Source organism: Coccinella septempunctata, chromosome 9 (genome assembly GCF_907165205.1).
Source record: "Coccinella septempunctata chromosome 9, icCocSept1.1, whole genome shotgun sequence".
NCBI classification, from domain to species: domain Eukaryota; kingdom Metazoa; phylum Arthropoda; class Insecta; order Coleoptera; family Coccinellidae; genus Coccinella; species Coccinella septempunctata.
This window is the reverse complement of record NC_058197.1, coordinates 18,850,851-18,875,058: the sequence shown is the minus strand read 5'-3', so window position 1 is coordinate 18,875,058 and position 24,208 is coordinate 18,850,851. Positions and strand designations below refer to the sequence as shown.

The 24,208-nt window shown below is 37.1% G+C and overlaps 2 protein-coding genes across 2 annotated transcripts; both read left to right on the top strand.

The window, feature by feature from the left end:
• The first annotated feature begins 788 nt into the window (after positions 1-788).
• On the top strand, positions 789-19,211 carry LOC123319793 (serine protease filzig-like). Its single transcript, XM_044906733.1, has 7 exons — positions 789-942; positions 5,475-6,142; positions 15,432-17,672; positions 17,726-17,880; positions 17,937-18,205; positions 18,267-18,418; positions 18,657-19,211. Exons 1-7 carry the CDS (start codon positions 834-836, stop codon positions 18,846-18,848), a joined length of 3,786 nt encoding a protein of 1,261 aa, XP_044762668.1. The 5' UTR covers positions 789-833; the 3' UTR covers positions 18,849-19,211.
• Positions 19,212-21,034: 1,823 nt separating this feature from the next.
• On the top strand, positions 21,035-23,792 carry LOC123319794 (merlin). Its single transcript, XM_044906734.1, has 10 exons — positions 21,035-21,365; positions 21,427-21,556; positions 21,671-21,882; positions 21,939-22,166; positions 22,223-22,432; positions 22,486-22,722; positions 22,775-22,921; positions 22,973-23,182; positions 23,273-23,436; positions 23,523-23,792. The coding sequence occupies exons 1-10, from the start codon at positions 21,267-21,269 to the stop codon at positions 23,731-23,733; spliced, it is 1,848 nt and encodes a 615-aa protein (XP_044762669.1). The 5' UTR covers positions 21,035-21,266; the 3' UTR covers positions 23,734-23,792.
• Positions 23,793-24,208: the final 416 nt, after the last annotated feature.

Below are 24,208 nucleotides of genomic sequence, written 5' to 3'. Positions count from 1 at the left end.
CTTGTGATAAGATTGAACTATTTTCGTCGATTTGAGATTGTCTTGACTGTTTTTCAGTTGATTTTTAGTGAATTATAAGAATTACTAGTTACTCGCTTGACCAATCGTTGAAGTCTCCACGTAAAACATGATTTTCTTCATTTATTTTAATCTCGTAACACTACTAATGGAAGATTGAGATGTAATAGGCCTTTGGTGGGTCAAACACTATAGTTTTAGTGTATTGAACACTGTTTTTCTTTCAACGTAGCCCTTCAAACGGAGAAAATGCCTCAAATTCTATCTGAGAATATGGCTCAAATTTCTTCTGGTCTTTGAAAAAATGCTTTTATTTGCGTCAATTCGAGATTGCCTCAACTGTTTTTCAGTGTATTTTCGGTGAATTTTAAGAATCAGTAGTTTCTCACAACTAATTTGTCACTTTTGTGAAGGTGTAGGAAATTCCAGGATTCAATACATTCAAAGTAGATTTCAGAAGCATCCTTGAAGCCTCCACAGACCTCCATGACTCACCCGACACGAAACGACAACAAAACTCCAACGAAATTCACAAGGAACGCTGAAATTTTCCGAGAAAATTGTCGAGAATTCCTCAGCCTCCTTGACCCTCTCTCTGCCGTTACTATAGGAACAGGCGTCAGTACGACTCAATGCCAAAAAGTTGCGATATCATAAATTCCTTCTTAATTTTCCACGAAAATATCACAATCGAGAGTGCCATCGTCTCGTTGATCCCTATAGCCTTCTTCGATTATATATCGGCGTGTATATATTGGTGGGATAGGCTCTCTCGTGCTTTGATCCGCGAATATCATCTGATGCGCACGCTATAAATGCAACTGTCCAGTTTCGACGCGACTCAGTACAACGTGAATCCTTTCAGATCGACACCGTGTATTGTTTTTTATTGTTTCCTGGTTGACTGGTGGACTGCGACACCCTGTAAGTACTCCTGAAATACGACACGAAAAAAAATTCTAGGTTAGAGGCGCCAAGGAAGATTTTTTTGAGACATCCTGTAGATAACAATCCTCCAATTCTTATTCCTGCATTTTGGGTATCATATCAATATTTCTCTTTGCAACTTTTCTGGGAAATATGATGCTTGTCTTTTTAACCATCCAGATTAACTGAAATATTTGATATATCTTCCTCCAAATATCTTCATGAGATGTTGATTAGAGTTTGTCTTATAAGCCTTTTTGTCCTCTCTAAAATCATTTCAGATTCAATGCTAAAGTAGAATCTAAAATTCAGCATAAATTTTATTTCAAAAACATCTTTATAAGGATAATAAGTGTGCATATAAATAAAATAGATGATGCTTCCAGGTCTGGTTTTGAGATACTGTCAAGAACTGAGAAATTTTCATAGAGAACAGATCTTTTTAGGATCTCTTTCTGATGATCTGATCTAATTACTAAAATTCTACTTATAGAAAGCTATAGAAACATACTTTTCTTCGAGAAAGCCTGTCAAAACTGATGACTTCTATTTTTCATTCGTACAATAACACTTGTTAAAATGAATCTAAGCTTTCAATTGCTGGCACAAATAGAGATAAACATTAACATAATTACAACTCTCGGTAAAGGTTGAGATGTAGCAGATCCCATTAGTTTTGTTGCTGTAAAACTTGTTATTATATAACACCAAAATACCAAATTACCAAATACATCGCTGTAACATTAGAATTGGCCTTTTGGCTATACTGAGAAATTCGCAAACTAGATCGAAAAAGAATGGATTTTTATACATAACTGAACAATTAAATATAGTAGATTCAGATATTGTTCTTGGAATTTGATACCAGATCCAAGATGCATCGTGAAATTCAATGTTTGCACATGGTATCTTGTTGGAATTCAAATAGCTGTTTGTGATGTAGTAAAATATGTGTTCTGCGAATTCAAGAACGTGAAAGAATTCCAGAATCCTCTTAATCATCTCTGCATCAATTATACGCATTTTTGCTCTGTTTCAATGAGGATCACCCAGATTTGTTTGGAATTCAAGATCCTTATTTAATTCACTATTCCACAACCTTAAAAGTGAAAAGTATCAACAATTTGAGCAAGAGAAGATCATAGCTTTATGAATCAGCTATATGTCAAGGTTTTCTGTTGGATGATGCGTAGGTAGCATCAGTACACAGGATGTCCCTTGTGATTCTCATCGATTTATATGTTTTAATCACTGAAATTACCAACTAGTGCAGAGAATTTCGAGATGAAGTTACTGCTTCGATGGCTGGTTGGTGTCTCCTCCCTGTACATCAGATCCTTCGTGTTTTCTTGTCTCAAAACTGGTTGAAGAAAGTGGAATCCATTGCGTAAGGTTCAGTACTGACTCCGCTAGACTTTTATAGTAATGTAGGTTAGTTATTCGAGTTATTTCAAGAGGAGAGCTTTTTTAACGATCAAGCTGATTAAGATATCAATTCTGACCAGTGTACAATACGAATTGGTGGAATTTCAGTGTAGATCGGATAGACGTAAACCATCAGCCCACATATGATTATGTAATGATTATCTGGATGTGTGTGGGTACCTTTATTTCAGTCATCTTCAGGAACGGTAGTTGTTGAAGGTGTTTAACGTGCAAATTCTTCTTATACGTAGAGCAAACTGCGATAGTAATTGATGACGACGCATCAATTGCTTATAATTTTTATAGCGATACGTGAAATCCTTGAATTTCGTTTGTATCTTGACACTTGAAGCCGGAATTTGAGACTTATCCGTTGATGAGTCATTTGGGAAGGTATTAGCTTAATGCCCACATCATATGGGATAATAACACAGGAAATATTGTTGAATATTCATTTGAATAAAAAAGTTAGTTCACATCGAATAATAGATGATATTTTGCCCGTTTTCACAAGCAACTTAGTAGTTTGATTGATCGAAGTCACATCAGATTTGAATATTGGTTTCCTGTGAGTGAAATCCTGTTGATATTGAGATCTTCCTCGCTCAAAATTTCCTTCCAAACATCCACAGGCAGCATCCTCCCCAAGGTGAGCATCTTCTATGGCATTTTCACATGTGTATACATCATCTTCACACTTTGGATCCATTTGCGAGGTCAGTGGACGTTCAAAATTTACAATTTAAATAGCCAATCGAATAATTCGTATAATAATGTCATCCATGCATCATTTTTGGGGACTATGGTGGCTAATTCAAGTTGTGTTCTTCCTCAATATATCACCTTAGGCTACAGAAGGCAATGAGCAAATTTGTAGCTATATAAATCAACTTCTTTATGGGTAATTTATTTTTTATCGATGGAATTTATCAACTTGAGCTGTTTATTAAAGAATTTCATCGAAAAAGGCAATAGAAATCGTTTATTTCTGTTTGATTTGGAGTCGAATGAACATATTTAGGTAGTGAATAAAGAATGGATATATTCTATCCCTGTTACCTCTCACTAATGACCTTTCGATACCGCGGTTAGGTTATTTTCAGCTTTTAAGTAATGTCAACATTAATATATGCTCATCATATCTCATATTTCCATTATAGAATTCGTATACACGCTTCAGACACTCCTTTAAATTAAACGCTTTAACATAGTGGAACAGACGACGAGAAATAATTGTTATCTCATAATAAAACAGTGATTATCTCATAATTAAACAGTGTAATAACCGTGAATTTAATTCATTTGGCTTGACCACAGGAGAATTACGATTTTAAGCAGGTAAAGAAACGATTTTTTTTGGCAAACTCGATTGGAAATGAAGAAGTGACTATTTGCATAGTTATCCTACAATTAAATTGTGAAATATTTCAAATAATCTTGGAGCATTGAGTTCAAGAAGAATGTCCTGAAGCAAATAGTAATTTTTAAACTGATTATACCCGGATGCAAAGAAATTATTTGTATTTTCAGCCAATTAGACTGTGAATGTTGAAAATTGATTATTAATTGTGAAGACAATCTGTGAAAATGCGAAGAAAAATTCAGGATATAGATATGAACCTGTTACGAAGGTTAATAGAATGTTTAAGAACATAAATTAATTGATTTGGTGCGAGAAAATTGACTTTTTCACTTCTTCTGGGAAAAATCTGTTTGAATTCAATCTAACGGTTAAATATAAATCGATTTTGATATGAAATGGTTGAAATAGTGTGCAATCCTTTGAAATAATATATCATACTATGAGTGTCTTGTATTTTCATCAGGATTTTCCTGTTCTTTTTCTTTATTCTTTCGAATTCTTTGAATTTTATGGTTGAGAACCAAAATTCGAATTCCATAAGTTCAACTATTTCATTCTTCTAGTCAGAGAAATTGGACAAACTAACCAATCAAGGATCAAATCATTTTCAGAAACAAAATATGGTATTCTAAACTAAGTACATGTCAAAATAACATATTCAAAAATTAATTTGAGTATTAGTATTAGAAAAAAAAACATTTATAATCTTCCAGTACAAAAAGAAACGTTTTTTTTTGACAAACTCGATTAGAAATAAAGGAGTGACCATTAGAATAGTGTTCCTACAATTAAATTGTGAAATATTTCAAATAATCTTGAATTAAATGTCACTTTTTCAAATTCAATTTTGTCCTATGGAGTTCGTGAAGAATGTCCTGAAGCAAATAGTATTTCTTTAACTGATTATACTCGGATGCAAAGGAATTATTTGGATGTTCAGCTAATTAGACTGTAAATGTTGAAAATTGATGATTTATTGAGGAATCATCTGTGAAAATTCGAATAAAGACTGAAGATAAAGATAGGAACCTGTTCTGAAGATCAAAAGAATATTCAGGAACATAAATTCATAACATAAAGTGACTTGTTCACTTCTTCTAAAAAAAAATCTGTTCAAATTCAGTCATGGCTAAATTCCTGACGTCATTGTCTCTCTAGAATATTATTCCTTCAAGATCCGACCAAATCCACGACAAATTTGCGAGAAACCGACACGTGATACCCAAAAACTTACACCCAAAAGGATTATAATGTTCGGCATTCTCTTAGGTCATCAATTATCGCATCTGAATAAATTTCCACTATATTCCCATCGTCTAAAAATAGCGCAAATTCGACAGAAGATCCTTTTCGAGGACAACTCAAGTCGGGAAAGCCCACTTTGCGGTCCGTCCAAAAAAAAAAACTATGGTAAGTAGATCCGGCTTCCAAAGCTTCGATTTCAGCATCAGGAGGCGGCTGCGCACGCGGGTTTAACGTTCCCGGATCGCGATCCAGAACCGGATCAACAGATGAAATTCTAGATATTACGATGTCGTGACCTTTCTTTTAACGTTACGCCCACTCGATCAGATCATCGTTTGTATAATTTTTTCAAGGTATATCTCGTTTAGCTGGTTGGATTCTTCGTCTTCCGTGTTTCTCACAAACTCCACTGAATGTAAATAACAAATTATGTCTTCCCAAAGTCTCCAAAACCATTTAATTTTGGCAAAAACTCACCCCAACTTCCTAATTTCAGGTAAACTGAAGATGTCGCCACTTTTTTTAGTGGGGATACTGATGATATCCCCAGTACTATCCACCCCGGAGGCAGACCTAAAAACAAAATGCCAAAACGACCCTAACTGCTATTGGTGGACGGGGCAAGAGTCCCCATTCAAAAAAGCATCATTTAAGGGTGCCCACATCAAGAGTCCTGTCACTTTCAACACTGGCGTAAACCCTGGGAACCCCTTCTTCAACGGGGGCTTCGAAAAACTACCACCAAACGCTGGTTTCTCCAATCAGGGGGAGAAAGTGGACCTTAGCAAGAACCCCTTCTTTAACAAGGATCAAAAGCCTGTGTTTCCCACAGCCCATCCAGCTCAGATTGTTGGAAATAAGGATGAGCAAAAAGTGGACTTCTCCAAGAACCCTTTCCTGCAGCACATGTACGCCGCCAATGGTTCCCAGCTGTCTGCCAAGGATAGTTTCATAGGGGTGCAACCTAAACCTTTCTCCACCAAGCATCCCTTGGAAGGGCAGGGTAGCAGCAAGTTCGGGGACGATGATGAGTACACTTTGAGCCCTTCCAGCTACACTAGGAAGTGTCAAGGGGATGATTTCGTCTGTGTGCCAGTGAGTCAGTGCCAGAATGGTGTCCTGCCAGAGTATATCGCTAATGGTCTTCAAGGATTAAGGAAAAATGTGAGTAGATTCCCTAATACATACTCACCCTTTATGATAAGTCCACAATTGATGAAAACTCTTTAATTTTGGTGAATCCCTTGAGACTCAGAATAAGGAATAGATATTCAGAGACAACAGAAGTATGTAATATGTTCAAAATGGCAATGCATAATAATAACGTTAGATTATACTGTAATGAATCAAAAATAGATAAATCATATCCTTCATGAGAGATATTCAACCAATTATAATTTTATTCAATCGCGTAATTGCTATCACAACTAATCGAAGTTTATTTCCTCATCAAACCACACATTTAAAAATTTTATTACCACTCTATATAAGGATGAAGCAGTTGGAAATCATTTAATTTTTTTCATGTGAAATGCTGGCCTTTAAACGGTTGTTTGAAGACTTCAGACTTCAACATTATTTTCATTAAATGATCTACACTTTTATACATAATTTTGCAGCAAATCTCAACATGATTTTCAGATATTAATCAACGTTTCTGCAAGCCTATCCATTTAAAAATCTCGAATTGAATAGGACAGATGTAGAAGTAAAATTAGATCATTTTTTTGGTGACTTTTGTCAGTGAGTATTATCCTGAAAAAATCGAAATTTCAAGTAGGTACGCTCCTGTTTCCGATCCAACTTGTTCTGAACGATGTTTAATAAGGTGTGAACAAGTCGTTTATTTATGTACAAGAAGGGTTACCCAATATCTTTGGTAGATAGCGGATGGACTGCACGAAAAATTTCTTTTTTTCTTGTTCGCTTTCGAGAAAGTATTTATGTAAGTTTAATTCACAGTTTGTGCGAGCTTTCGACGCTTATATCAGCGATTAAAAATAATTGAAAGCTGAAGATTTGTTCTCTTCCAACTTGTTCAATTTTTTTTTTTTTTTGAACGAACGCCAGTCTCTATTGACCTTAGACGCTATTTCTAAAAACGAACAACGTTCTAAGGTGTAAACAATAAATTCTAGATGAATAGAATCAATGGCATTTAGCTGAATTATTAATGTCATTGCCAACAAAGAACAATAGATTGTGAAACCTATGATGCTCCTTAACATAAGATGTTGAACACATTCTGTTACTTTACGGTAGTCCATATAATTTTGAGGTTTTTTTGAACGAATTATCAACTCAATTTTTCCAGATGAACCCTAATCTAAGTAAACATTAAAGATTTTGGAAAAAAAATCTTCACAGACAATTGTCTTTGCACTTGATTATCCATATCCTCATTCAAATCTTTTATATCTTCCACTCAAATTACAAATAAAAATTGCATTCTTTCCTCAACCGTATAAATACACGTTTTTCAAGATTCGTTAATACATCCTTTTCAAAGGCTAACCTTGAAGAATTTTTTGTACATCATCCTTAAAATTCTGCAATTATCAACACTTCCTAGATTGTCGTAAGAATTATCTTATTTGTCATTGTAGTTAAACGTTAAATTTTCAGACGTCTTATCTCATCAAAAATACCCTGAATTCTACTTATAATTAGACAAGATATGTACGAGGTGTTATATAAAACGTATTTTGAGAGTTGGGATGAGTATCGTTATCGTTACTGGTATATTAGAATATCATGATGTATAGTGAAATTTTTGACATTTAAAAGAATGCCCAGATTTAAATGATGATTGCTTCAGCATCTTTGGGTTCGAAATTAAAGAAATCATTATGTAATACGAAAATTGAATGAGTACGAGTAGTATAGAGATATACCAATTTAATAAACTCATTTTCCTTATCTGAAATTTCATAATTGGTGCCCTATACTTGGTTTAGTTCCTGAAATCAGTTAAATTCTGATCAATAAAAGCTACATCTAAATCAAGATCAATATGAGTGAAGGCTTTCAACGATTTGTTTATAATTTATTATCTTAAGCCAGTAAATATTTCGCAATGTTTAAAAGCACCATTTAATAAATTATAAGAATCAATACATGTATAATTAAATATGATCTACGACCCAAAAGATCTCCCAATACTTTGATAGAAGAGGCCAAAATATCAGGTCATTGTTGAGAAATATTTTCGTCATTTTAGATCAGACGTTCATTGTTTTTCATCGAAAATTTTAAACCATCACAGAAAATGAATGAACTGAACGAAAACTAGTATTAACAACAACAAAAAAAGTTTTTTGGAGAATTCTTTGTTGGAATTGACGATTTCTTCAGCTGTCAATCCAACTCAAGCTCATCATGACCATACGTCCGACGAATTGTTAGTTATTCGGTCAAAAATGTCATCTTAACCATCCACTTCATTATTCTCGGGTTGCGACACATTTTTTTTTAAATTGAATTACACGCGTCCAAATGTCAAGAGTTTGACGTTTGGTCTTGCTCGTTATTGTGCAACGTTTGGTTCTTCTTCGTTACATAAGTATCGGTTCAATTTTGTGCAATCGGACGGTCAAGTTTATTCAGTCGAATAAATAGTTTGCATTTTTTTTATCGGCCATCGGAATGTAGCATCAGAAGTTTGTTTGTAAGGTCGAATATCTTTGCATCTTATTATCGGAGTTTACATTTTTCATTTTATTGGTTTATCATCAGTGTTGCGATACCAATAACAGTTCAACCAAATGTTGGTTTTTTGTTACAAAATATCAGTGGAAGTCTGACACACAAAACAAACAAAATCAAATAGGGTTTAGAAGGACACTGCTCTTCTTCTTTTAGGGTCAAAGATCCTTGGTTGAGTTATGAAATTTGCCACAAGAATATCACTTTTCTATGTAGATACTTCATTTGCTATATTTCTATATAGCAATGGATTGCTATTAAAAGACGTAATATTTGACTCATTTAGTCTTCCAAACCAACAACAAAATGACGCAATACGATCTCATCTATCTCAGATCTTGGATGTTATAACAATTCGATATCTTGAATCGACGTCGAAAGAATCTCAATAGCTATTCTTCTCTTAACGAGTCTTTTACGAAACCAACTTCTACTTTACAATTACAGAGGGAGGGTAATTTTCTTTTACAAGCATAACGTATACAAGTACTTTATCAGATCCTTTTGTCTGAAAATATTTCGCTGATTGTAGTCCGACCAAAGAATTTGACATCGATCGTGATGTAATACGTTGTGTATTCTGTTTCTCTGTATGTTTTGGTAGCTGATGGGTTCACTGGATTCATGCTCACTCCAAATTGTTCAAATTTGGAGCTTTCTGTTGAAAATACATCAAACTTCCACTGAAACTCTATGATTTTCCGAGAAAAATTATCAGTGAACCCTTTATTACTGTTTGTGCTTGTACTCTAGCCTTCAGTGCTTTCTTCTTTCAAAAATCTAAACGACCATTAGACGGGATTCTTGTTAAAATCAAAAAATGTCGTTTTGAGGTTAGTCGCTTAACCGTTCGTTAAAGTCTCCAAGCTAAACTTGGATTTCTCTCTATTTCTGCACGTAAACAACATCAAATTGATAACTTTATATGTTTGGGAAACTTTTAATGTATACCTTGATGGATATAAGCGTTGAAATACAAAATAATTCATTGAATAACATAGAGAGGTTACTCGCTTGACCGTTCGTTAAAGTCTCTTAAGCTAAACTTGGATTTCTCTCTATTTCTTCACGTAAACAACATCAAATTGATAACTTTATATGTTTGGAAGACTTTCAATGTATACCCTGATGGATATAAGCGTTGAAATACAAAATAATTCAGTGAATAACATAGAGAGGTTACTCGCTTGACCGTTCGTTAAAGTCTCTTAAGCTAAACTTGGATTTCTCTCTATTTCTTCACGTAAACAACATCAAATTGATAACTTTATATATTTAGAAGACTTTTGATGTATACCTTGATGGATATAAGCGTTGAAATACAAAATATTTCAGTGAATAACATAGAGAGGTTACTCGCTTGACCGATCGTTGAAGTCTCCTAAGCTAAACTTGGATTTCTCTCTCTTTCTTCACGTAAACAACATCAAATTGATAACTTTATATATTTAGAAGACTTTTGATGTATACCTTGATGGATATAAGCGTTGAAATACAAAATATTTCAGTGAATAACATAGAGAGGTTACTCGCTTGACCGATCGTTGAAGTCTCCTAAGCTAAACTTGGATTTCTCTCTCTTTCTTCACGTAAACAACATCAAATTGATAACTTTATATATTTAGAAGACTTTTGATGTATACCTTGATGGATATAAGCGTTGAAATACAAAATATTTCAGTGAATAACATAGAGAGGTTACTCGCTTGACCGGTCGTTGAAGTCTCCTAAGCTAAACTTACATTTCTCTCTATTTCTTCACGTAAACAACATCAAATTGATAACTTCATATGTTTGGAAGACTTTCAATGTATACCTTGATGGATATAAGCGTTGAAATACAAAATAATTCAGTGAATAACATAGAGAGGTTACTCGCTTGACCGGTCGTTGAAGTCTCCTAAGCTAAACTTACATTTCTCTCTATTTCTTCACGTAAACAACATCAAATTGATAACTTCATATGTTTGGAAGACTTTCAATGTATACCTTGATGGATATAAGCGTTGAAATACAAAATAATTCGGTGAATAACATAGAGAGGTTACTCGCTTGACCGCTAGTTGAAGTCTCCAAGATAAACTTGGATTTCTCCCTATTTCTTCACGTGAACAACATCATATTGATAACTGGATATAATTAGAAGGTTTTTCACGTATATCTTGATGCATACAAGGGTTGAAATTCGAAATAACCCAGAAAATCCACTAGTCTTCTATTCGACTCATTTTTGATTCAGAAATACGCTTTATTTAGGTGATAAGAATTATAGTGTACTGATTCTTCTTTCTAAAACTGATGACTAAAGTATTGAGTGCTTCTTTCATCAGAAAAAAATTACAGCAGAGCAGGAATCACAATAAAAACTTGAAAAACTCCATTTTGAGGTTACTCACTTTGTCTATGTGTAAAATTTTGCTTCTTTTAACAGGAAAAAGATACGTTTTGTCATCTTAAAGAAGTCCACTCTGAGATACTGCCTCAATCTTTCTTTAGAGCTCTATTCTTTTTGTTTTTTCGAAAGAAATCATGGATTTTCTCTTATGTCACGATGAACACAGATGTTCAAACCACAGACCTCTTGTTTTTCATTAATTTAATTGAAGTTTTTCAAGAAAGAGAGCATAAACGAACTCATTTGAAGCTTCCATCGCAATCAAGTTTACATGGAATAATAATTGCAGCCAGTGTATTGGCGCCCGATATAAGAAGATGATCAACCATGTAAACTTTCCAGTACTCCTTGACTTATGATCGCTCTATGGATATCTATAGATACTTGTTTTACTGAACTGAAGCATTAAATTCTTCTTCGAAGATACAATCGGTATAATTTCATGCAGAACTTGATATGGGCAGAAATTTCATCTTATCTTTCTGAAATACAATTGAGATTTCTTCTTTCTTTTCCCTTCGCTGTTTTTTGCACGAAATAAAATCTGCAAATTTAGGTCTGTGGCTTCAGTCATCAGTAACCTACTTTTAAAAAGGTGTCGAAAAAAATCCAACACCTACTACAACCTCAAGGTTCAGCTTGGGCTATTCTAAACGAACAATAATTCATTAAGGAATTGTTAATCGATATTATCTAAATCCGTCCATTAGGCATTTCGAAATCACCTCTTGTTATGGCCCGAAGATTGACCTGATTTATATTCGGGTGTGTGATACGACCGTCTAATATCAATTGCAACTTCTCTCGTGACAGATCAATATTAAGACAGCGGTAAGTTTGGAACAGATGTAAATCTTACGAGGTGGTTATTATCTTCTTGAAGCCCCAGGCTTAATAATGGACGTAACTGACAGCCAAGGTTTTTTCTGTTCACTTTCCTTGTGATAGAGTCATTTCACTTTTACATTCTCTTCAGCACGAAGTCTTGGGTTCATTGTAGAGCTGGGACGGATTTATTTGGAAATTAACTTTTGTTAATTTCGAATTTTGCACTCGTTCGTCTTAATTTTTGGTACTGAGTGAGAAAAAACGATTTTTTGATAGTCTTACAACGTTCTTAGTTGTTCATTTGAAGGGAATATCAAATTCACACTGAAAACAGCAAGCAAATCTCGGTAAATCAAAGAAAAACAGTGATTAATGAAAATCGTCATATAAAGAATAAAATATTACATAACTGTTCAAGCTTTTTCGATACAAAATCAAATCTAATTGCAAGTTTTATGAGGAATATAGCTCAAGATGCTGAAAATTGGAAAATTTTTAGGAAATTGATGGTGGAAAGCCTCTAATTTGCTTTTAAAATGAAAGAATTCGAAGATGCAGAATCATTTTGGAGCACTGCCGAAATCTGGTATCAAACTTTCTGAATAATTTTTGATTGAAGAGTTCAATAATTTCATGATCATAATGCCCATTCTGTCTTTGCTTATATGGCCTTCTATACACTATAACACTTGGCTCTTTGAAGTTTTAATGAAAGAAAGCAAGTTGGAATTGGAGTGGGTGTTTTTTTGAAGCTACAGTTTCCACCAGTGGCGTAGATTATCCAGATACCATTCTTCTATGGCTCAAAACGTGATTCAACTGAAGACAAACGAATAAATAGTAAGGAACTTGTAAAAATCCGTGTAATTGATGCTATCGCATTTCCACAATGACATCTTCTTCTTGTGGGTTCCAGACAATTTAGCAATAGCATCAGCTATTAACTACGTACCGTGAAATTTATTCTAGTAGTAACCATTCAATTGTGTCTACATTACAACAGTACAAAGCTCGTAAATACGAGATGAATCCAGAGATTACCCAGATTTATATGCGATGTTAACAATTAGCCAAAAGTCCAGATAAAGTTAGTCTTCGATTGAACGTATTCTTTTCGATAGGTGTTAACACGATGAAGTTGCAAAATTGTTCAATCTTATTTCAATCGAAATAATTCAACAGTTTCATCAGTCGAGTGTTAGAAACTGATGGTAATTTGTTAAGAGATGACCTCTGACACCTCCTGCCTTTGGTATACGGTACTCTTTTGGAGTTTTGTAACCGATATATTCAGTTGCGTGAAATATTTGGACAACATTGTCGTTTGATGAATAGACAGGCGAAATTTCTCATGGAATATCAGAAGTTTTAATGTCAGCCGATGGTAATAAGGGTATTTCGATATGTTAGAAGATTGAGCGGGAATATATTCATATGAAGCAATTGAAATTTGAGGTTCAGTCGAAGATTTATCGATGATTTCAGAAGTTTGTTCCTTTCAGTAAGACTCAGGAGTAGAAACAGCATCTATCCACAAAAATCGAGTATTAGAAGTTATTCCTTCTGGTTCTTATACTCTATAAGAACTTGTTTTACTCTCCTTTGTCCTTCCTTGTCCACCAAAACGTTGGCATATGAAATTGTGGACATCAAATCCTCTGCTGAAAATCTACCAAAGATCTGAACCATTTTCTCGATTCAAAAAGAGTGTTTGCGAACCAGATCATCCTGTCTGTCCATCCTCATCGTCCTTGACATTGTGAATTGCAAGAGAGAAAGTTCTTGCAGATGCAAACGCGATGTTTCTTGAAATCCAATTCTTGCCAGCCGTATATAGAGCCTCCTCACGATTTGTGGGAGGTTTTACATAAATTCCTCTTTTATGTTGGTCGGTGGGCAGTTTGATGATGCCATGAATTCAATTCGACCTTAATAATTTAACAATTTTACGACCGAGAATTATCCAGTTCGATATTATGATGCGCTGGTGAAAGGAAAACGTATTTCTTGAACGTCGAACTGCTCCTGTAAAGGACTCCAAGGATGGACCATAAAATCTATGAGAAATAACTCAAAACTTGGTTCTGAAGGATATATTAAAAATTTTTTGCCTGCTATAGAACCAAACTAAATTTCAATGTCAAAATATTTTACTACTCAACATATTCTCCTCTTAATTGGATACATTTATGACAGCGAACCTGCAACGTCTTTAAACCTTTAAAAAAAATGTTTCTTCTTGCTCTGCTAACCAGACCTCCACAGCTTTTATTGCCTCCTCGTTGGAAAAAAATTTACGACCTTTTAAACTTTTTTTCAGTTGAGGAAAGGGATGATAGTTTAATGGAGCCAAATCTGGTGAATAAGGGGAGTGTCCTAGTAATTCAAACCCTAAATCACGAATTTTTTGCATGGCAACATGAGATTTGTGCGCAGGGGTGTTGTCCTGCAAAAACAAAACAACTTTGGATAACTTTCCTCGTCTTTTCTCTTTAATTTTTTCCTGTAGAGTGATCAGTAATGTCGAATGGTGATCTCTGGTTATTGTTCTACCCTTATCCAGAAAATCAATCCTGATTACTCCATGGCAATCCCAAAAAACTGAAGCAAGAACTTTTCCAGCAGATTTTTGGTCACGAAACTTCTTAGGTCTTGTAGAACCAGAGTGTCGCCATTCCATCAATTGCTGCTTTGTTTCTGGATCGTAAAAATGTACCCAAGTCCCATCCATAGTAACAATTCGGTTTAAGAAGTCTACATCGTTTTCAAATCGAGCACAGATCGAACGCGATGCTTCTACCCTTGCACGCTTTTGGTCAACATTCAAACATTTGGGGATCCATTTTGCAGCAATTTTTCTCATGAACTGCATCGATATTTTTGGGGACTGACACAGAAACTGGCTTTCCCGATCGGTCATCATCTTCAATGAAAAATTTACCTCTTTCGAAGCTTGCAGTCCAATTTTTCACGGTCGCATACGAAGGACATTGATCACCAAGGGTATTAAGCATATCTTCGTAAATCTGCTCACCTCTTAACCCTTTTAGATAGAGGTACTTGATGATGGCTCGATACTCCAATTTTTCGATTTTCACAATTTCGGTGGACATCTTCTTTATTTTAATTCATTGCGTAACTCTGGTTTACTTTTTTGACCTCAAACTTCACACTGACACTTCTAATGAGCTATTGTTCGTTGTTATGGTAAAGCAATTTTTGTTTCATTCATGGAACTGGTCTAGGATAACTAGATATCAATGCATCCTCGTATATCAACACTATACGAAGAAGTTTCAATCATTTTTTACCAAAATTAGAAAAATTATATTGATTTTCTTTCCCAACATTTGGAAGCCAAGGTATAAATATTGAAAATTGTTTGTAGAAAATGCTTTTGTGTAAGAAAAACTGGTGGAATTATATATCTAGTTTCATTCAAAGAGTTGTCCTTCGCTTACCACCATCATTTCCTAGAGTTTTGAGTTCCCCAGCCTCCATCTTAACATTCACCTCTATTTGCAGGACGAGCCATGTGACCTAAGGAACAACGCTTGCTGCAAAATCACGAACAACCAAAATTCTCAACAGTTAAAAGTCGTGCTACCTGGAAACAACAACACTTTCATAACAGCGGGCAAGAGTTCCGTTCCAGAGTCCCTCATCAAATTCGGTGGGGTTGCAGGGTTCAGTCCGGGTCTCATCCAGGTCCTGCCTGTCGAAATTAACAACGCTGGTGAGTTTGGAACATCCCACCAAGGCGAGAGCACCCAGAAACCCGTGAGGGAGATATCAGGAAGCGGCAGCAACAACGTCTTTGGCAGCACGCCTGATTACAGCAACTACAACTTCGAGGATGTAAGGTTCGCCTCTTCTATACAAGGACCAGCGTATCTACCCCCTCTGAACGGACCGACCCCGCCAACTCAGTCTTCTCCGGATTTGGAGGTGCCAGTGTCACCCTACGTGCCGTCTTTCCCCACCCAGAGACCAACGCCAAAACCTTTCGTTCCTAGTTTTAGCCCCAGTATAAATAACCAGTATGTCACGCCGAAACCAAAGCAACCATTCATCCAGGACTATTTGCCGCCGTCTACTCCAAGGCCATACGTTCCTCCAAGTACCAAGAGACCCACACCACCACCTTACAGACCACAACCATCTCCTTCTTCTCCTTTCCCCACACAGAGACCTTATGTACCACCACAAACATTCCCCACACAAAAACCATACGTTCCAACACAAACCTTCCCCACTCAAAAGCCATACAGTCCATACGTCCCACCCCAAACCTTCCCCACTCAAAAACCATACAGTCCATACGTTCCACCCCAAACATTCCCCACTCAAAAGCCCTACAGTCCATACGTCCCACCCCAAACCTTCCCCACCCAAAAACCATACAGTCCAAAACCAACGACTAGCCGGGAATACCTTCCACCAGTCCCAACGTCAAGCAGCAACGTCAACAACCAATACAGACCTTTCCCGAGCACTCAAAAGCCATACAGTCCTCCGTCCACCTCAAGACCTCGTCCACCACCAACCTTCATTCCTCAAACCACCAGTTCTGAGTATTTACCGCCAAGGACACCGGCTAAGGTCAAACCATACCAACCATCACCGTTTACATCGCAGTCTTACAGACCTACCCCAGGTTATTCGTATCAACCTCCATCCACAACACCCAGACCTAAACCAACCGTTATCTACCAACCAAGTCCTTCAATACCTCAAAGTACGTTCAGCAAAGTAACCCCTGGTTATACTTACGAGAAACCTAAACCAACTCCAGGTTATACTTACCCTAAACCCACTCCAACTTTCGGTTATCCAACACGCAGACCACAAACCACCCAGAGACCCTTGATTCCATCGTCTAGTTTCAACGTACAAAGCACCTATAGACCATCAACGAACGGGTATGAGTACCCAAGGCCCAGTCCATCGCCCACCTTCATCAGTACGCAGAGAGTCACAACCACGCCAAGACCTCAACCAACTGCTGGATACGACTACCCCAAGCCAACGCCTGAGTTTAACCTTCCAACTGGATCACCCACAAACGTTTCACCCAGTGTTAGACCTTACCCAACCAAGCAAAAGCCAAGACCAAGACCAACTGAGTACCTTCCACCTTCAACAACACCCCAACCAACTCCTGGGTACAACTATCCAAAACCTACACCTACTTTTGCGTACCCAGATGTAGGTTCACCTACCAGCAACAACAATCAGTACATTCCACCACCACAAGACAAGGAAGGTTCGGATACGTCAGACACTTCGGTTAAAGTGAGGCCAAAGCCTGATGTTAGACCTGACCAAACGGTTCAAAATGAGAATGTGGTACCACCATCTGCTTGTGCAGCTGCTTTGAAGTGTGTCCAAGAGATTTATTGTACAGCTGAAGGTGTTGTTAGTCCTGTACCAGTTGTTCTAACTAAAGAACAAGCTTTGAGCAGGGTACCAACCACTGTCTGCAGAGATATCCCGTCTGGTACCACTGGTGTGTGTTGCAGAGATCCAAACTACAAGGATCCATGGCCATCTGCGAATTTGGTGAATGGTTTCGATGATGGTCAATACAAAGAAGACGATAGTATAGGACAATACAACGTGGCTCAAAACGATATAGCTCAATACAGGAGGGACCTATCCAGGCCTTCAAGATCAAATTCAAGAAGGGCGATTTCAAGTGGACCTGTAGGCTCCAACGAGAACTTGGCAAAACCCCAAGAAGAATCTTGCGGTGTTAGACATCAAGTAAGTCACTTTTGGTCATTGCAGTCCAATTTTTACACGTTTTATCTTGTTAGAATACCTCACCGAAGGGTCCAGGTCCTTTGAACACCAACTTCGCTGAAATCCCATGGCAGGCAATGATCCTTCGTGATTCCAACAGGAGTTTGCTGTGTGGTGGAGCTATAATCAGGAGGAACGCTGTGCTTACCAATGCCCATTGCGTGGAAGGGTGAGTTAAGATTGGTTTTTGAAGATTCCTTTGATTACACCCCTTGTTTCTTTTAGAATTCCGACCAGCGACATCTTGGTGAAGGGTGGTGAGTGGAAACTTGGAATCGACGAGGAACCTTTGCCATTCCAAATTGTCAAAGTTTCTGTCATTGTTAAACATCCAGGATATAAGGCTGGCTCTTTGGTGAATGATTTGGCGCTCTTGATCCTCGAGGAAAAACTAAGACCTGCCAAGAACATCGGTACTATTTGTTTGCCAGAACCTAACCAGATTCCTACGAGGAACTGTATAGCCACAGGATGGGGAAAGAGGATTTTGCAATGTAAGGAATTGACGGTGCAAGTTTCCGAAATGCAGCATCTCATTTCTTGTTTTTTTTTCAGTGCACGCTAAAGGTGCTGTCATGAGATCTATTGGTGTGAATATAATGGACAACGAGCAATGCCGAGAGACACTAAGCAGTACATACAAGGATATGATGCCAAATTACAGCCCAAACACTTTGTGTGGGTTCTCTGAGAAGGATCAATGCAAGGTAATGAACCAAAGAAGACCAAAGGGTGTTTCCAATTGGAATGCCTCACTTAAATAATCGTCAAATCCGAACGGCTGCATCGATCTCCATAAAATTTTCAGATTTTCAACTAGAAGAGTTGCTCTTTCAGAATATGTATCACATTTAGATCTACGAAAAATTCCCAAAGAGATGTGCTCGGATAAAAACTTCTCTATTCGATTTACATTCAGTTCTGATTGGTTTCTTCTGCTTCTAGGTGGATTATGGAAGTGCTTTGGCGTGTACAAATGACCAGAGCAGGTATGTCCTTTCTGGTATCTTCTCGTGGGATACCGGCTGCAAGGATCAAAACCAAATTGGAGGTTACGTGGCTCCAGACGTAGAATGGATAAACGACTGCCTTTCAAAGCCTACCAAAGTGCTGAAAAGGCTAGAAAACGCCCACTAACGAAAACGAAATTAATTCGAACGTGATTTTAGGAAGCGAATGAGATATTAATAAGAAAATAAAATGGACTCGTCCAGATAGACTAAGTTATTTCTACTTTTAAAGGCCATACAGATATATTGTTAAATCTCTCCTTCAACTAGTCCTAATCTGTTACACAATATTATCAATTATCAACAATGTAACGTTTTCTCTTTAGTTTAATTCATCTTTCATTCGATCATTTCATAATCGAAATTATTCATTTTATTTATTTCTTTTATTCTGTTAGTGAAGATTCGTGTCTGAAGTGTTTGAAGAAAACTGCCTATATATAAGCTGTATATATCGTTTTTGCTAGTGCTCAAACTGAGATTTGTCAGATATTTTTTCAACTAAGTACCTTCTCATTGATATTAGCTGGGATTAAAAGTTTGAGGTGGTTTAGAGAAAATTGTGGTCCAGATTTCTTGTGTATAAAATATATTTGTGCTAAGTATTGGATAGGTGTGAAGTAAGATTGCTCATGTGAATATAATTTGAGATATGTGAATAAAGTGTGAAAAAAAAATTGTGTTTCGTTATATATTTCCGTTGCTTTTGTCAAATAGGATACAACCACAGGGTCAACCAATATGAAATGTTGCTCCTTACCTACTTGGATTTTTCTATCATATTAAAAAAAATCCCGCTTTCATATTGAAAGCAATACATGTGTTCAGTTAATTCGAGGTCCCTGACTCCAAATCTCAGCTCAGTTTTGACGAAAAAAAATTATTTCGGCTGCTAGGGCCCACCAGAATTTCAGCCCTTCAAAGGGGCGTAAAACGAAAAATAATTCACTTGAAGAAGAACCGATTGCAGTTTCTGGTAGAGAATAGCCTAATTAATCTATATTTCGAATTTCAAAACGATACGAAAAAAAAACCATATTCGGCCAAAAATTTTCATGATGTATAGTCTTGCGTTTTTTTCGATCGGAATCAAAATTCCAACTTTTAGATATTGAAGTGCCGTACATGTTTTCTGGATAATTCGAGGTCTCTGATCCCAAATCCGAGCTCAGTTTCAGCGGAAAAAATTTATTTTGGCTGTTTTTGCTCAATAATTTTTCAGCCCCTGACAATCAGTGCCTGCAACTGAACATACAAGGACTGTGAGGCAGAGGAGTATGATGTGTTGCCTGGGTGAGTGTTTTCAAGGCGCTTTTCAACTACTTTTATATTTCCGTTCGAAATGAAAGAACCTGTCTTCATATTGAAGTGCCGTACATATTTTCCGCATAATTCGAGGTCCCTGATTCCAAATCTGAGCTCAGTTTCGACGAAAAAAAATTATTTCGGCTACTACGGCCTACCAAAGTTTCAGCACTTCAAACGGGCGTAAAACGAAAAATAATTCACTTGAAGAAGATCCGAAGGCAGTTTCTGGTAGAGAAAAGCCCAATTAAACTATATTTCGAATTTCAAGATGATACGAAAAAAAAAGCATTTTCGGCCAAAAATTATCATGATGTATAGCCTTGCGTTTTTTTCGATCGGAATCAAAAATCCAACTTTTAGATATTGAAGTGCCGTACATGATTTCTGGATAATTCGAGGTCTCTGATTCCAAATCTGAGCTCAGTTTCGACGAAAAAAATTTATTTCGGCTACTACGGCCTACCAAAGTTTCAGCACTTCAAACGGGCGTAAAACGAAAAATAATTCACTTGAAGAAGAACCGATTGCAGTTTCTAGTAGAGAAAAGCCTAATTAAACTATACTTCGAATTTCAAGACGATACGAAAAAAAAGCATTTTTGGTCGAAAATTTTCATGATGGTATAGTCTTGCGTTTTTTTCGATCGGAATCAAAAATCCAACTTTTAGATATTAAAGTGCCGTACATGTTTTCTGGATAATTCGAGGTCTCTGATCCCAAATCCGAGCTCAGTTTTGATAAAAAATAATTATTTTGGATGCAAAATCCTATTACTTTTCCCAACATTCATAATGGCAAAAAGAAACTCTCTAAAAATTACAGTTTCCTATCGAAACAATTTCTTACCGCCATCTCTGTTGGAGTACTCAAAGTTCTGCTAGAAATTGCAGATTTGCTTAGAGTGTTCTTCTTTAGAAATATTGTAGATCATTACAATTCCAGTAGATGGCGGCAGCCTTTCGACCTGTAATAGTTTTACATAAATGACACTTACTCTATTCAAAATTAATTTGAATGAAAAATAGCTCTTTATTGTGAATAAATTACATATTGGTTTATTTCCATTTTAAACCTGTTTCGAAATGCACAGCAGTAAAATCAAAGAGTAGTACAAATCAACCATTTCCTTTGTCTTTGGCAAAGAGCTGTCACTGAAGGCTGTCAGTGTACTGGTCCCTGATGTGATTCTGTAATTTTTGTTTATTTCCGCGATGTTTTCAACAACTTTCAAGTAATAATGTTACACAAGATGCCCCATTTCCGTAGAAAAAAAAGCGGAAAAAGTTTTCCAGTGAAAGTGTGCACGTTAGACGCAGAGCTGGAATTCAATTTGGAAGTGAGAATCACTTTCCAATATTTGCAACTCCACGAAAACATTAATGAATGATTCATTCTAGTGGAGAGCAACTGGCAGGGATCTTTTCGAATTAGTCTGCAGGACAACAGGAATAAGGGAAACTTGGTATTTTGGCCTACAATATGAGGATTCTAAGGGCTTCATTTCATGGCTCAAATTAGATAAAAAAGGTTGGTTTGCCCTATTATTCCACTAAAATAGGGTATTCTGTTAGAGTATATTGCTCAATTACAATTTTCATTCTCCATCATCAAAAGAAAATATTCTATTCGAGAATTTTCTAGTGCAGGATCAAAGTATTCAAAAAGACCATCACAGTACTGCCTCCTTTATGTTTCTTGCCAAGTTTTATCCTGAGGAAGTTGCAGAAGAGCTAGTTCAGGAAGTTACACAACATCTTCTATTTCTGCAAGTGAAACAAGCCATTTTATCCATGGATGTTTATTGCCCACCTGAAGCGTCAGTCCTGCTCGCAAGTTATGCCGTACAAGCCAAGGTAATTGCATAGTCCCAGTCTGAATCCGTAAATTCTTCAATTTTATCGTGTTTAAGTTTGGAGATTTCGATGAAGACACCTACAAACCTGGTATGCTCGCCAGCGAAGATTTACTACCTCAAAGGGTGATAGACCAGTATCAGATGACCTCGGCCATGTGGGAAGACAAGATTAAAGTCTGGTATGCCGATCACAGGGGGATGTCGAGGGACGAGGCAGAAATGGAATATTTGAAGATAGCTCAGGATCTAGACATGTACGGCGTAAACTATTTCCCTATAGCTGTGAGTTTGGTCGATTATTTTCGTAGATAAGTTGAATCGTCTAAAATTTATTCCAGAATAAAAAAGAAACTGAGCTTTGGCTGGGAGTGACTGCGTTGGGGTTGAATATTTACGAGAAGGAGAATAAATTACAGCCAAAGACGACTTTTACATGGGCCGAAATCAGGCATATCAGTTTCGATGATAAGAAATTCATGATCAAGCCTGTGGATAAGAGTTCCCCTAATTTCATCTTCTTCAGTCAGAAAGTTCGAATGAATAAGTTGGTAAGTTGCACGTCTGCCTGGTTCCGGGGGGATTTCTAACGGTTTTTGGTCAGATTTTAGATCTGTGTATGGGCAATCACGATCTGTTCATGAGGAGACGGAAGCCCGACTCGATGGAGCTACAGCAGATGAAAGCCGCAGCTAAAGAGGAGAAACAAAGGAGGCAGGAACAGAGGAATAGGTTGGCACGCGAGAAGAAACTAAGAGAGGAAGCGGAGAAGGAAAGGGCAGCTTTGGAACAGAGGCTGCTTCAGTATCAAAAAGAAATATCCTCGGCTAATGAAGCTCTCGTAAGTTGTTGAATGAACGGTGGAGAATTTTGTTGGTTATTTCGTTTTTCAGAGGAGATCGGAGGAAAGCGCTGACCTCTTAGCCGAAAAGAGCCGAATAGCCGTTGAGGAAGCCATATTGTTAAGCCAAAAAGCCGCAGAGGCCGAACAAGAAATAGCACTTTTAAGACTGACAGCTATGCAAAGGGACGAAGAAAAGGTGACCGAAACTGTTTTAAAACCTTCGATTTCTAACTTTTGTCTGTTTTAGGTCACCCTGGAGCGTAAGACCAGAGAAGCCGAGATGTTAACGGCTAGACTTGTTGAGGAGTCCGAAAGGAGGGCATCGGAAGCTGACAAATTGAAAGAGGAACTGATCAGGGCTAGAGAGGCCGAGAAGCAAGCCAAAGAGAAGCTTTTAGAGTTCCTGAGCCGGAACGCTTACCAAGGGTCGAATAACAAAGTTGGATCAATATCCTCGGTGAGTCTGAACTTTTTTTTCGATATCCTTGAATCACTTTTCGTTTTAAATCATTGTTTTCGCATGAATCTCGATTATTTTTGTTTTTAGTCGCTGAACACCTTATACGCACCACCGTTAAGTCCACCGCTCACTCCAGACCTCAATCTGTTAGATCAGGACAGTTCGCCGATGCTTAATTTAAGTTTGAACTCCTACGACCTCTTGCAGAATGCAGATGCCGATCAATTGTCTCTGGAGATCGAGAAAGAGAGGTAAAGTGTTATTTCAGCTTGGCTTTTTTTGAGCTTGTTGTTTGGGGGTTTGGAAGGAAGTAGGTTTGAGTGGAGGTGTTTTTCAGGGTTGATTATTTGGAGAAGTCGAAGCATCTGCAGAACCAACTCAGGGAGCTCCGGTCTGAGATTGCGGTGTTGAAAGTGGGGGACAAACAGACGGATTTCGATCAGTTGCACGACGAACAGATTAAGTTGGGGGAGAATAAGTATTCCACCTTGAAAAAGAGCAAGTCGGGTTCGACTAAGTCACGAGTGGCCTTCTTCGAAGAATTATAATTATTTAATGTGAAATATGACTATTTTAAGAATAAACGTAAATATATATTTATACATAAGAGTGTTTTATTTTTTCTTGGGCAGAATGAAAAATCCTGGTTTCATATTGGTATGCTGTGTTTATTTCCTGGATAATTCGAGGTCACTGATTCCAAACCCGGGCTCAGTTTCAACGAAAAAAAATTATTTTGGCTGTTTTTGCCTAATAATTCTTCAGCCCCTGACAACCAGTGTCTGCAACTGCACATACAAGCTTAGTATGGCAGAGGAGTATGATGTGTTGCATATGCGAGTAGATTCAAGGTGCTCTACAACTACTTTTATATTTTCGTTCAAAATGAAAGAATCTGACTTTATATTGAAGTGCCGTAAATGTTTTCTGGATAATTCGAGGTCTCTGATTCCAAATCTGAGCTCAGTTTTGACGAAAAAAATTTATTGCGGCTGCTAGGGCCTACCAAAGTTTCAGCCCTTC